Source organism: Bidens hawaiensis, unplaced genomic scaffold, assembly GCF_021521415.1.
Source record: "Bidens hawaiensis isolate Kalapana, Puna unplaced genomic scaffold, B.hawaiensis_p1.1 tig00066713_1, whole genome shotgun sequence".
Classification (NCBI taxonomy): domain Eukaryota; kingdom Viridiplantae; phylum Streptophyta; class Magnoliopsida; order Asterales; family Asteraceae; genus Bidens; species Bidens hawaiensis.
The window spans coordinates 5291-21219 of record NW_027501860.1 but is presented as its reverse complement, the minus strand read 5'-3'; the positions used below and the strand labels follow the sequence as shown (position 1 = coordinate 21219).

The following is a 15929-nucleotide window of genomic DNA, read 5'->3' as shown; positions in this document are numbered from 1 at the left end:
TGGAATTAATCTCTGACTCGTGTAAGAACTTTCAGATAAACCTATTTCACATGTTACACGCGATTGATTTATCGGATAAAACAGAGATTCTTCTTTATTGAAATTGGATTTGTGTGTTTATGTGAATGCCAAGAAGAACAGACCTAGTAGCCGACGTTCTGTTCTCTGTATATACATGATCAAGAATTTTGTTAAAATCATATTAGACTTTCCTGGCCAAAAAACCTCATACGTGTTGAGTGTAGGCCCAAAAAAACTAATTACAAGTCTAATATCATTGTAATTACAAGATAATATAATTATTTACATAAGGCGCAAATTGATTATTTATATAATAATCTCAAATAACGTTTAGAAATAAATCGAGCCCGCACTCCCGCGTCACTCGACTCAATTAATCTCTAACATTATCCTCGATCGACAAGTTAATCCAATATACTAAAATATTCATTGATAACACTAAGGTGTTGTTTGTTTTTGAAGACAAAAACTGTCTGCAATCTGATTTCATTTGATTTTATGTCTGCAACTGAAGATGTGGTCTGAAGGTCTGTAATCTGAAAATATAATATTGTTTGTTTTATAAATTGGGTATCGTCTGCATAAGCTGAAAATTAGTTACCTATCATATACATCACTGTAGATAGAAGTCATTTAACGTCTGTAGACTAGTAAAATAGTTGGTGGTGGGCGGTGGACGTTGGTGGTGGCGGACGGTGGGTGGTGGTAGTGGACGATGGTTGTGGCCGACGGGTGGGTGGTGGTGGTGGTGATGGACGGTGGTGGTGGGTGGTGGTAGTGGACGGTGGGTGGTGGCGGTGATGGACGGTGGTGGTGGCAGACGGTGGACGGTGGTGGCGGACGGTGGTGGTGGACGGTGGTGGTGGTGGCGGACGGTGGGTGGTGGTGGACGGTGGTGGTGGTGGCGGCGCATGATAGGTGGTGGTGGTGTTGGACATTAGGTGTTGGTAAGATGTTAAGAAGTGTGAAGAAGTTAAACAATAGCTTCTTTTTTAATACCATAAAAGCAGTTTGCAAAACTTATTTAAAAAAAACAAACAGTCTTCAGAAGCTTATATCTGCGCACTCGCAAACATAAGCCTCCTGCAGATGTTTTAAGCAAAAACAATCACCACCTAAAATTACTAACATTTATCACAACCATGATGTTGTAAGTTATTTTGAAAACGATATAGATGAAGTTAGAAGTGTACTAAGATTGTCCTTTAACACGAAAGATGAAATTTAGGATGGTCGACAATCACAATACCGGTATAGACTAATATCATCCCAAGGGCGACTCAATGTATTTTGGTGTCTCAGGCAAAATTGAAAGAAGAAAAAGTTTTTTTATTGAGAAATCAATATTAAACACCTCATAATAATTGTAATAATTGCTAAAAAAGGAATAAATGGTACCACATAAAATGCATTTTAGAAATGCTTTCCAACCAACAACCTTGTCTCTTTCGGTTAAATTCGGCTTAAAAACACTATTTATAACTATTAAACTTTTATAAGCACCTTTAAATTCAAAAGTCCAAAATTTTTATGTGATATTTGATCATGGAATTAACGAGAAAGGTAAGATAGTAATGATTCATAGACTGGATGAAACATAAATGTTTCAATCTCAGTCATTAATGAAAAGATGACCAATGACTAATAGTGATTTTTTAGTTCCTAATTATTTAAAGTTCCCATTTGAAAGTCCACAACCACTGCTTATGTCATTAAATCCTTAGCAACTTGAACAATTCTTTTCCCAACGTTGTCGCCTCGAAAGAGCCCTACAAAAGCCGAGGGAACACTTTCAAGACCGACCGAGACATCTTCAAGCACATACATCTTTCCCGTACGAAGATGATCAATAGTCAAAGTGAGAAACTCAGGAAACAAATTCATGTAATCACCAGCTAAGAATCCTCGAATGGTTATTCTTTTATATACAACATTTAGCATATCTGGTGTGGCACGCTTTCCGGAATCAGTGTATTCTGAAATGACTCCACAAAGTGCAACCCTGCCGTTCAAGTTCATGTTTGATATTGCTGCCTCTAGCGTTTTGCCACCCACGTTATCAAAGTATATGTCAATCCCATCCGGAAATACCTAAAAGATTATTTATAAAAACGCAAATTTGTCAAAAGGTAACCAAAAAACTAAATGTTTACAATATAATTTAATAATTTTACCTCTCGAGTGCTAAATTAAGATCGGTTTCTTCTTTATAGTTAAACGCTTCGTCAAAACCGAGCTTTTCTTTAAGCACTTTCACCTGAATTCAGCAGTATTTTGTTTTTAGTCCAATTTTACTCTTCAAATTTGAAACTAAGATATGGTATTAAAATACATGATGAATAAAAGTTATAAATTTAAAATATTACCTTATTTGGGCTCCCAGCACAGCCCACAACATAACACCCAAGATGCTTAGCATATTGACCCACCAAATTTCCCACAGATCCAGAAGCAGCTGACACAAAGACCTTTTCACCCTTCTTCGGCTTACATATTTCAAAGAACCCAGCATAAGCAGTAAGCCCACTAAGCCCTATATTTTACAAGCATAAAAACTATATAAGCCCCTATAGAAATATAATCCATAAAACATTTTTTCTAAAAAGACATATGTTAACCATGTAATAACTTGTACTCTTAACAACAAATATGATGTTAGAGGTGGCCATAAAACCCGGTTCTACCTGACCCGCGGGTACAAATTAGGTTTTTGATTCTCCTTGGACCCAACTTGGAACCGATTCCACCTCTACCCGGTCAAAACTCAGACCCGACCCGGCCAAAATCAGCAAAACCGGTATAATCCCAGTCACCCCCCCCCCCCCCCCGCGGTTTCTGATGTTTCTTGACCATACCCAGAACCGGTTCCCACCTTGTTCTGGTTTCTTAAAAAAAACCCTGATTTTTCCACCTCTATAGGATGTATTGAGATGGTTTAAACAAGTTACCTAAAAGCCCAACATGGTATGATAATGGGAAGCTCATTGGGTCCAATTTGCTTAGCATGAAGCCTTGTGATATGTAATAATCTCCCCAACTTATAAGGCCCACAACATAATCATCCTTTTCAAATTCAGGATTCCCAGAGGCCACTACTTTCCCCACACCATATGCCTCAATCACCTAAACAAACATAATTAATGCAAATACAATGGGTTATTTTCTTAAGAAAATTATCAAAGATTATGTCAAAATGTTTATTAAGAGTATAGTAAGTATGTATACTGAAAGTGTTGTAAATATGTATAGTAACATGAAATTTATGGGTTATAGATTTAATTTATGGGTTTTGTTTAGTTTTAGGTTATTTGGCTAAACGAGTCGGGTGCGGGTTGACCTTACTTGTTTTGTTTATTTCTTTGCCTTTTGAAAAGGTATATTTATATTATACCTTAATATGTGGACTAATGACAAAATATAAATGTTAAAATAGTAATGATTATCATGTTCTATAGATCAAATGTAACTGTTTTATAAACATTTGTATTTTTTATATAAATTTATAATTTTAAAGTTTTATGCCAAGTGAATGACCAAAGTCAAAAACAAACAAACAAACAAACACCCTTGAAGCATCACTATCTAGTTGAGATCTAACCTCCCCGGGAGAAATGCATATGGCGAACTCCGAAGTCTTTTGAGAAGCACTCACGGTCTTCATTCGGTTAATCTGATACGGGTCAATTGACACATAAAGGTTCTTAATGATGATATCGTTGGACCCGGGCTTAACCGATAGTGAAAATGGTTCGGTCTTGAACTCAAAATCACTCTCTTGTGGTTCACCATCTATTTGAGCCTTTATGGCTATGTAGATGTTGGTAACCTCCATTCCCAAATAAATGTAAAAAGAGCACAACTTTAGAAGTTGATATAACTTATAAAGTGGCAAAAGTACGAAGCTTTAAATGGTTATGTGCGGAGAAAAAGAGGATACGGTATCATAACTTTTAATATCGGTATAAGAGAAAGATGACAAAAAGGGTGGTAGAAGATTCTTTAGATTTACATTTCCGGCATCAATGGGTAAATAAATATTAAATTAGAAAGTTGTAAATATTTATATTAATAATAATATAATATTGAAGAACATGTTTGGGTTTATCGATTAACATATTATAAGCATTGATATCGTTATCACCAAATGTATTGTTAGGTAGGGTAGAGGTGTGCAAGTAAACAAGTTAACCGAACCGATCCGAAAACTGAACCGAAACCGAACCAATTGATTATCTAGAAACCGGTTTGGGACCGATTGAAACTGTAGGTTCGGAACCGGTTTGTAATTTTCTTCACCAGAACTTGTTCCAAACCGGTTAACCGAATTGAAACCGGCCAAACCCAGGCAAAAACCGATCAAAACCCGAACCGAAACCAATCATACCATGGTAAGAAACCGGTTTCAACCCGAACCGAAACCGATCATAAACCGATTTTGACTTTTGTTGACCAAACCGAACCGGTTTTAACCCAAACTGGCTTTGAGTTTTAAGCAGCTTTGTGCACCTCGTAGGCTTATTATATTCGAAACTTATGAAATATATTATTTGTTTTATTCGAAAAAATTAATATGATTTATTGATTAAAATGATCTATTTACACACCTTACATTCTAATTTTCTAACAATGGTTTCTTATAATAGGTTATATGACAACCTCTTAATAATTCTAATAACATGCTATATCTGAATCGGTCAAATATAATCAATCAGGTTATTGTATTGATAGTTTGGCATACCAATTTAAATTACAAAAATTACACAAATGCATGCTCTATGCTCTTCATTCAACATAATGCATGTTTTTTTCTCTCCGCTCATATGAATTTTGCTCTCTATCCTTAATTGACAACTCCGTTGAAGGAGCATCCGTATTGCGCTTGAGTGAATAGCATAGAACGCACAGTATAACCTTACTAGATGTAACATCTATGTAATTAACTTAGTTTTAAGTCAGAAAAATAAATATCACTTTTTTTACTATTAAAAAATTATATACTGTTTACATTTACTGCATTAATAATTTAATATAGTTGTTTTACTTTATGAGATTAAAAATCCAAGCATATAAAATCAAACCATTCAAATATTTTATTATGTAAAATGAATAAAATAATGGAAAGCTAATGCATAAAAATGACCGTATTATTATTATTATTATTATTATTATTATTATTATATACACAACTAGTTTTAGAAAAACTGATTATTGGTTTATACATGCCGGCGGCCCGGCCTAATTGGATAAACTTATTGCAACAAGCCTCGCATGCTGGCTTACAAGTGAAGTAACAACATTTGAATTTTCATTTATACTCAGAAATTAATACTTTTTACAACGTTAGTGATACAGGTGTAGGTGTGATTATGACATATTAAAAATCTACACAGAAAGATTCATTTACAAGAAGTTAAGAAAAAAAATAAAACGGCAGTAGCCCCAAGTGTCGCCAAATATTAGCTTGCCCATTCATGATGAATGAATTGGTGGATTGGTATAGGAAATGGAACATGAAACGCATGATATTTAAAGTGGATTTTGAGAAAGCCTATGACTCGCTTTTACGGGAGTATTTGAAGTCCATTATAGGATTTAGGCTATCCGCTATGATGGGGGCATCGAAGCCCCTCCACCGTGTCACATCAACGTCACGTCATTGCCTCGTAGAAAACGGGGCATCAAATCCCGCCCCACTATGTGGTCTAATGTCCCTTGGGCGCCCCAATATATAAATATGCATATATATGCATGTGTGTATATGAGAGAGGAGAGAGAGAGCCCTCACCGTGCCGGCCGTCCCCTTCACGCCTCTCCCCTCCGCGCCCCCATCGAAGGCACCCACCACAACCCGTTTCTCCCCCTTCAACGCCCCATAGCGGGGAGTCTTATGGGCTTTGGGGGGAAATGGATCATGTGGATTATTGCTTGCCTAAAAGTCAGCTAGCTAGACTCTCGATATTGGTTAGGAGACCAATGTTAGAATAAGAAGTTAATATTTCTTAAGAAGTGTAGGAAGTGATTAAGACCATTTGATTAAATAAAACGCATAGAGGTAGGTTGAGCCACAAAATTTTTATTATATTTGGAATTAGCTTGGGAGTTATTATGATTATATTTGGGGGGGGGTGGGGAGTGTTAGCTAATCATCGATCTCATTAAATATTTCGTTAGTTTACTATAGAATAGATAAACTCTTTTATAAAGTTATGTTAGTATAGTTAGGGTACAAAATGTAAATAGTTGATAGCTTGTGTAAAAATTGTAATTAGGATATTAGAAACGATACGACGGTTTTATTTAACCGTCGCAACCTTTGCCGGAGTAACCGCCGGAGGCTATAAATACCTCCGGCCACCAACATTGTAATCATCCATTTTCATATACAAATCAATAATACAAGATTCGTTCTTTTTAATTGTTGTTATATACGTATTATCGTGTTGATTAATCGATCCCGAGGCCTTCAGTTGGTATCAGAGCGAGGCTCTAAAAACCCAAATTTGAAACCCTAATCGGTGTTAAAAATCAAGAATGATTGCAAATTCATAGAATAAGAAAGACCAGACCAATAGATGGAATTCATAGACGGATAAGAAGGGCCGATTAAAGGCGTAATCGATTAGTGAACTTCCGATCAAAAGAAGAACGAGCAGCCAATCGCAAACGGAGTGTGATTTAGTTAACCGGCGATATTGAGAACCAACGATAGGTAGCCATCGTGTTTTGAGTAGAATTGGGAACATACGTGGAGACGGCATCTGTGCATCTGGAAAGTCATTTTATATATTGGCCAAAATTTAAGGAAAGGTTAATTGTTTATTATAAATAATTATTAATTTGTTATTAGCAAAGAAAAAAATAGAAATTCAAAATATTTATTCTTTTTCTAAAAAGAAAAACAAAGTCCTGTTGAATAAATTATTTGAGCCTGTGTGATTTGAATAAGAGGCTCCGAACCTTCGTGATTCGTTGAGAAAGAGTAAGACCTGAGTGGCATCTAAGCCCTGTGTGGCAAATTAAGTCTTATGTGGCAATAGAACCTGTGTGGCGATTAAGACATGTGTAGCAAATAAATCCTGTGTGGTAAGAAGAAAAAACCTGTGTGGTTCAATCAAGTAAGAAGTAAGAAAATATGTCTGGCAAAGAAGATTCGTCAAGTGGATCAAGAAAATTTCATGAGCAAGGGAGTATATCTCTTCAATGTCCAAAATTGAATGAGTCAAACTATACAACATGGGCATTGTTGATGGAGGCAATCTTAAAGGCTTATGGTCTTTGGGAAGCGGTAAGCTTAGAAGAAGTTGATGAGAAGAAGGCATATACGACCAAGGCAATGATCCTACAAACATTGCCAGAAGATATTTTGATGCAAGTGGCAAAACACCCGATAGCAAAGGAAGTGTGGTACGCAATAAAAGTTCGTCACTTAGGAGCAGATCTAGTTCAAAAGGCAAGTCTACAAACATTAAGGAGCGTTAGAGACATTAAAGATGAAAGAAATGAGACCGTGAGTAATTTCTCTGGAAAATTAGGAAGCATAAGAGCCAAATTTAAAAGTTTTGGTTCTAATCTCAAAGATAAGATACTTGAAAGAAAATTGCTCAATTCAGTTTCAAAGAAGTGTCTACCAATCGTGGCATCTATCGAGCAATATTTGGAAATTGACAAAATGCCATTTGAAGAAGCGGTAGGAAGAATAATAGCTTTTGAAGAATTCATTAAAAGTAAAGACGAACCAGAAGACGATAACGAAAGAAAGCTCTTGATGGCTAGTAATCATCCTAAGAACTTGCGTCGTGGAAGAGGTCATGGTAATAGAAGCCAAGACAAAGATCAAGGAAAATTAACCTTTCAAAGAAGAAAGAAAACATGGAAGTATGAATCGCGGAAACAAAGACAAAATTGATCTCAAGTGCTATGAATATAATGAATATGGTCACTTTGCACATGAATGCCCAAAGTAGAGAAACAAAGAAAGAGAAAAAGAGCCCGAGGCTGTCAGAGAGAGAGAGAGAGAGATGAACCAAAGAAGAGAAAGAGAGACTGACTCTCCGGCGACGGCTCAACAATCACCGGTGGCGGATCCTGCAATGTCCATCACCACCTATCACATTTCTTGTTAATTTCGTCATCAAATACGGTCACCACCTCTCCTGTTCTTGTTAATTTTGTCATCAAATCTAGAACAATTAGTGGAAGAACATGATGAAACGAGTTGGCTTCATCACCGTTGTCGTCGTCCACCGCTCCAGTGTTTTAGTGCTCAATGTGTTTCTGTTAATATTTACATGTTCATTCATTGAGTGTGTTTCTGTTAGTAAATCATTCAGTTAGTGTGTTTCTGTTAATATTTACTCATTTAGTGTCTTTATTTTTTATTTTTATTTTTTTAAATTATTATTATTATTATAAATTTACTATTAATTGTTTATTGGATTACATCGAAACAGAAGGCAAGCGGGCAACAAGCTGCGCCGCTATCCCTTTTTGAATCGCAAAACCCAATCTTTTAAAAACTATATTTGCTGATCTTGGAGTCATAACATTACTATGCATGACCCGCTGAACACGGGTAAGTAGCTCCACAGCTTCAGGCGCGAGGAAACCAAAAGTGTCAAAAGCAAAAGGAATAAATACATGTTGGTTGTCAAGACACGCCTTTTCATGTTTTGCCACCTTACTTGAAGCAGCTTTTAATGCGGCTTGACCGACCGCGAAACCACTACTCCCTAAGCCCACCAAAGGAGAAACCCCTGTTAAATCCACACACACGTGTTTCCCTCCTATCCATCCAAACACCAAAATGTCTTATGTTATATATCATTCATTCGGTGTGTTTCTGTTAATAAATATCCATTCAGTATTGTGTTTTAGTGTTCAATGTGTTCTTATTAATATTTACTTGTTTATTCATTCAGTGTGTTTCAGTTAATAAATCATCCATTAAGTGTGGTTCTGTTAATATTTGTTTATTAAATTAACTAGGTTATTGACCCGTGTACGACACGGGTTGAATATAGTAATCGTTAAGTAAACACATATATAATTTCAAATGACAAGATATTTTTTAATATGTTCCTTGAAACGGTAAAATGATATATAATTGCAATTCATATTTATATGTGTCATACAAATACATTCATAGACATATCATGTATATACAAACACACATACACATGCATATAGTCACATAAATTCAAGTCCCCAATCCTAGTTCAGGATGATCAGTTGGCCATCTAGTGAAAAGAAACAAAGATAACTTACAAGTTACAAATAATGACACAAAAGAAGCACAAATTACTTTATAAACATAAAACATTACAACTAATACGCATCCATGTCCTCTTGGCAGGAACAGACAACATTAAGAACACAAAGACAAATGGTATATTTTGTATCTTTGCATGGCTTACTATCCTCATATTATTCTCCACATAATAGGTAAAAAAGATAATAAAAAGCAAACGAGACGGGGTCACTCACCGGACCATTGGTGCACAAATGTACCAAAATTTCTAAAACCAATAAACCAAATGCAAATAGTTTTAGAAATTTGTGTATGCTGCTCTGATTCAGTATAACTTTGATAACCATCCTTTACCAAGATAATTTATGTGCACAAATACACATTAGTTGATGTTGTGCTGCATGATCAACCATGCTTAATTAGGATAGGTTTTCACGCAACTTCACACTTTTTCATTGAATAATACTTTCATATCTCGCGGCCCAGGTTGTGAATGTAACTTCTCGTTCCAATATTAAATGGTTTTAAGTACTTATCGTCTGGTTTAAAAAAACAAAAATATAAGAGAGTAAAATATGAAGAAAAAAAATAGAGTTGATTTTACAAAAAAAAATAGAGTTGATTTTACATTTTTTTATCTTTACTCCTCCATTAACTAAAAGGTCAAGTGCTTTTATGCCTCTAGAACCAGCAATATGCGCCCTCATTATGGGTTAGGATTCTTACACATTAAGAGGGTGTTTGGGATTGCTTATTTAACTCTAAAAGTGCTTTTTGTCAAAAGTGTTTATTGGCTTATGGCTTTTTGAAAAGGAGTTTTTAAAAAAGTGTTTGGATTAGCTTATGTGGTTGAAAAAGTTATAAGCACTTTTTAAAAAATGTTTGGTATAGCTTATTTACATAAAATGACAAAAATGGGTAAAGCGTGGGTAGATTAGTAAAAATCCAATCAAAAAGCCAAAAGCATTTTTGAAAAGCCCCAAATTGGGGCTTTTAGAAAAGTGTTTTTTCAAACCAATAAAAAGCCAAAACAAAAGGGGCTTTTACATTTGCCAAACACCTTTTTTGCTTATTGGCTTTTTGAAAAAGCCAATAAACATTTTTCAAACTCAATCCCAAACACCCTCTAAGAATAGTTACTGATTTTTAAGAATGACTAAAGTTTAACTATTAAAATATGTATGTAAAATTAAAAATTATATACTTTAAAATTTATGCACTTACAACCGATTACATGCCAAACTTAAAATCATACATTGATAGCAATAATTATTTGGATAATTACTCTAGTGAATTCAAAATATGAGCGTGAGATCAACCAGAAATGTGAATAAAATTTGGGAGGGCAAATGGGAAACTCAAAATACCGATAAATATTATACACAAAGTGTCAAAATATTGTTTTAGACCCATAAGGCATACCTGGATTATGGCATAAGAGAAGTGGCAAAGCAGCAAACATTGCTTCCGAGCCTGCAATGTTATAAATCCAAAGCACTAACATAAAACTATAAGATAAAAAGTATCCATGTTATAACAGTAATAAATTACCTTAAAATATTGGGGTCACAACAGATTGAGGGGATTTCATGCAAGCCTGCAATTTTCTAAGAAATTAAACAGAATGAACTTAAGAATATATAAGCTTTGTAAACAAATATTGATTGATTAACTTAAAATTTAATCTTCAAATCCAGATTCATAGCAACAAATGCATAGCGCTTCCAAGAAAAACAATAAAAGTGAAAATTGTTTATTCCTTTTTGCCTTCTATTTTCATGATGTGTATGATATGAGAAGTATAAAATGAAATCCATTTGAGTTGTGAAAACCTTAAGTAACATCATTTTTTTTACATATGTAATATATGTTGTTATATTTAATACAAAACATTGAAAAATTAAATAAAAAATTGTTTTGCTATTTTTTATAATTTTTATATATGTATTCAAGAGAGAGAAAAAAATTAGAGTTAAGTGCCATTTTAGTGCCTGTGTTTTATTCAATTACGCAACTTTAGTACCGTTTTTGAATTTTATGCATATGGCTACTTCACTTTTCAAAAACTTGCCATTTTAATACCTTTTTCTAACCCTGTTTATTTTTTTCGTTAAGTCAAGGGTAATTTGGTAACTTTGTTATTTTTTTTCCTTTTTAACTCCCCCCCCCCTATATAGTGTAAAACCCTAAATCATAGCTTGTGTTTATACAAACTCCGAACCTAACTTTCCTTCACCATATAAATCAAACTTGTTGCATTCAATCTCTTCTTGGTACTTGATACAAAGATTCAAATACCTGACTGTAATATACCGTGTACATGGAGCTACCAAAGACCGATTCTGTACCTTATGAAACCACAGCACAAACCATTCTCTGACGAGAAACTACAGCTTCCAAAGAAGCTAGGGTTCGTATGATCTTCAAAGGCGACCGTCACGAGATCGATCTATACATAGAAAAGCTTAGGAAATCGACATCACCGGAAATTAGGGTTCTATTCATCTAGATTTGATATTTTTGTGCTTTTGAGTTTGATTCTTTGGAGTTTAACCTAGAAAAGCTTGGATTGTTGTTGTGATTTCTTACATTCTGTGATAATTTTGTGTGATTGGCTTTCATAAGAGGTAGTGTTTGAGGCAAAATCTCCTAAGCTTTATCAACTCCACATATATGCAAATTATAATTGAAAATTTTTTTTGAAATGAAAACTGTAAATGCATCATAGGGCCAAGAAATAAATCAATAGAGGAGAAAGGGTTGTGATCGATAGATTTAGGGATTTTGGGGGTTTGAATTTAAGATTTGGGGATTTAGAAATTTACAGGATATAAAAGTGGGAAGTACTTTATAAAAAACAAAAAAATTTAAAGAAACTAATAATTAAGTTACCAAATTACCCTTTGACTTAACGAAAAAAACAAACGTGGTTAGAAAAAAGTATTAAAATGGCAAGTTTTAGAAAATTGAAGTAGCCATATGCACAAAATTCAAAAATGGTACTAAAGTTGCGTGGTTGGACGAAACACTGGTACTAAAATGACACTTAACTCAAAAAATTATATTTACTTTTACATTTTTAATAACTTTAATTTTAGGTCAGAAGTTTCAAACTTTAATTAAAAATATGTGGTTGAGAATAGGTTTCTAGAGTTTTTCACAACTCAAGTGGGTTTTTATTTAACCTAACCCGTGTGATATATATATATATATATATATTAGCTGACATTTATCATCTAGCTTCTGTAACAAATCATTAGAATTAGATCAGAACTGTTTTTGTTTTGTTACATGAACCGACCAGCCAGGCTTTGAGTTCTAAACATTTCTTATATAAAACACAACAATAAAAGTTCCGAAAAGAAACCTTGGTATATTTCAAATTTAAAGTGTTATGTTAGTTCTTTAGCATGTCGTATGCTTGCAAGCTTTGACTTTCCATACGCGTATACCAAGGCGTAACTATATAGTATAATATGTTCATTGGTTCTGCATTAACTAATTAAAAAGATGCGATTCGTTAATATTTAATATACCTTAATTCATTAGGATAAAAGACAAACAAAAAATATACATTGTTGACAACCCTTCTCATACAAATTTAGTCACTGGCTCTTGATCTTCGACCTTTATTTGAATATATTTTCACCAAAAAGAAACCATACTTCATTTTTTCCTTTTAAAAAGCGCACCGGAAAAAATATCAAAATATTATACAACTCGGACTCAAATGGTTGAGACCAAAGTCTATTTTCATTGCATTAATCATAAGATTATAAAAACAATGTTATTCTCTAATCATAGTGCAACTATATATAAATTACTAAATAAATATAAAAACATAAAAAATATGATGAGAAACACACCTATTCATTGGACTTATTGTCAAATAATGCTTTGCTAATTAAAGTTCATCACTTTAAACTAGCAATTGCATCAGGCGTTTCATGTAACAAAACAATCTATATCTATATATATTATTAAAGTAATACATTCTAACCCCTTCCTATTGGTTCATTTTTATATTTTCCATAAATAACAAGTCATTATAGAATTTCTTAGCAATAAAATAATTCAATAATAAAATGATTATTTACCATTAAATTTAACGCATTTTTAGTAATGTTTTAATTACTCGTTTCTACACCTACATTGAATACATTGAAATATGTCGTGTAACCCTAATAAACCTAATTGCCGACATACCTTCCAACTTCCACATTCAATCGGCCATCTCTTCTGTTTATTTACATGTTGAAATATTAGTTCTTGGGTGGCAAAGGGTGGGCTGGGTAATGGGTCAAAATTCGTTTAAGCTAAACTATGTAACTTTATTTTTTTTATACGTATCTATATATATATTAAAAAAATTCATTCTATGTCCACATGGCATATTTCTATTGGATAAATTTACTATCTTTCATAAATAACAACACATCCTAGAATTTCTTAATAATAAAATAATTCAAAAATAAAATGAGTTTTGTAATAGATGTTTTAATTATAACCTTAATTTTTATCCCTTTCTCTCCCTTCACAATCACCCGATCTCACGCCTAATTTTCATCATATTCTTTCTTCTAGTTTCAATCGCTGATCAACCTTCATAGTCATCCAATTGATCGATTTCGCATACCTTCTTGTCTTCTCCGATCTTCAATTCTGAAGAAACACTAACCGGACCCCGGGCAGATTACGGGTAACCTGGGGGTTAGATAGATGTTTCCCACGAGGGGTTAGACCCAGAGAAGATGGTTCTTCTGATAACCTGCAAAACAGACACCGTGAGATTGTCACTGAGAAGGGGGGGTTCCTCCTTGTGACCACCCTCCGGCGTGAGAATCAGACTAGATTGCTCTTTAAATATAAATGTATATTAAGAGATTGCTAGAGCAGATATCAGGTATAATATGATAAGATATGTTAAGATGAGATGGTCATACCATTTGTGGTATTTATAGCCGAAGGTAGGTTTCCAAGGAGGTGTGGCCGGCTGCAATAGTATTCCTGTTCAACCAACAGTGGCCTACGCACGTGCCCTGCTGGTAGTTGGTGGGTAGGCAGCGGCTGATAGTGACCAGGCCTGCTGTGTACTATTCCTTTTCCACCAACTGCCGGCTATGCACGTGGTATGACATGAGTTGGTGAGTAGGCAGCGGCTAATAGTGACATACAGTACAGGAGCATGCTGCTCGCCATACTGTTGTCAATAAGCTGTCGTATCTTTAGTCAGATCTTTTGCCCATACCTCGTCAGGTACGGTACAGAAGATCTTCCCGTATCGTACGGACTGGCTTATGGGCGGGAGTATTCCCCCTCCCGCCTTTGTGCGGGATTGTCCCCGGCTTTGCTCATTCCTTCAGGTGACACTGAGTGATTGAGAGCTAAGTGCCTTGTGCGTGTAGCCTTGTTGCGCGGGTGGCCTTCCCTGATGGCTTGTATCCGAAGCTGCGGGAACAGGCGGAGTCCTTCACCATTGGGAGGCATTTCTTGCGGGAACAGCTTGCGTACTGCGCGTAAGTACGTCACGTCTCTGAGCATGGTGGGTCCTGCGGATCCATTTGGTTTCTGCGCAGACGTCCCTCTTCAAGGTGAGTCTTGCGGGTCCAACTGGGCTCTGCTGGGACCTACCTCTTCAAGTCCCCCCAGTCCAATGTTCTTCTCATGAGTGTTTAATAAAGTGAGGTGAACTTTTGGACTTAAGCAAAGGGTTTTGAAAAGGGTTTTTAAGGTTTTCCATGGGGATTCTTCCCGCGGAAGTCCTTGTCACTTGCAGAAATTCCCGACTTTCCTGCTTGATCTTTGGGTATGATGCGGGTAGGTCTGTAACCTCCTCGCAAGTCAGGAGCGTTGAGTCCCACTTGTGTGGATTCTCCCTGAGGTTTTGGTAGTTTTAAACATAGTGATCAATTATGTTAAAACCACCAATTCCATCCTGGAGCCTCAAACAATGTAGTTCTCGACGTTCCCGCTATGCGGGGATGTTATTTCCGTTTCCGCAAGCATTGCCCAGAAGATCCTTCTTGGTTTCAATTCCCAGCGAAGCGCTAGGTATGTGAAGGGTTTTGCCTTAACACTGTACCCGCGCTCGTCTTACGGTTACTTTACTTCCAAGGTATTCCTGGCGTCCATTCCCTGCGGGTGCTAGGTATGTGAAGGGTTTTGCCTTAACACTGTACCCGCACCCGTCTTATAGTTATTTGGTTGCCGAGGTATTCTTGGCTTCAATTCCCTGCGGGTGCTAGGTATGTGAAGGGTTTTGCCTTAACACTGTACCCGCATCCGTCTTACGGTTACTTGGTTGCCAAGTTATTCTTGGCTTCAATTCCCTGCGGGTGCTAGGTATGTGAAGGGTTTTGCCTTAACACTGTACCCGCATCCGTCTTACGGTTACTTGGTTGCCAAGTTATTCTTGGCTTCAATTCCCTGCGGGTGCTAGGTATGTGAAGGGTTTTGCCTTAACACTGTACCCGCATCCGTCTTACGGTTACTTGTTTGCCAAGGTAAGGGGTATTTTCCCGCTTACTTTTGAATCTTTTTGAATTTTTTGAAATTCGAAGAGTTGGTGAAAGGATAAGAACAGTCCAAACGTCTGAAACGTCGTGCGACGGTTTCTTCTGACTGTGTCAGGACGTGCAGGAAGTTATGGTGACGTGACAGT

General features: G+C 35.8%; 1 protein-coding gene across 1 annotated transcript; it reads right to left on the bottom strand.

Moving 5' to 3' along the window:
* Positions 1-1725: 1725 nt before the first annotated feature.
* Positions 1726-3872, bottom strand: LOC143604796 (2-alkenal reductase (NADP(+)-dependent)-like). Its single transcript, XM_077081172.1, has 5 exons — positions 3620-3872; positions 2970-3144; positions 2388-2554; positions 2196-2278; positions 1726-2113 (listed from the first exon to the last, which is right to left on the bottom strand). The coding sequence occupies exons 1-5, from the start codon at positions 3851-3853 to the stop codon at positions 1726-1728; spliced, it is 1047 nt and encodes a 348-aa protein (XP_076937287.1). The 5' UTR covers positions 3854-3872.
* Between the last annotated feature and the right edge of the window lie 12057 nt (positions 3873-15929).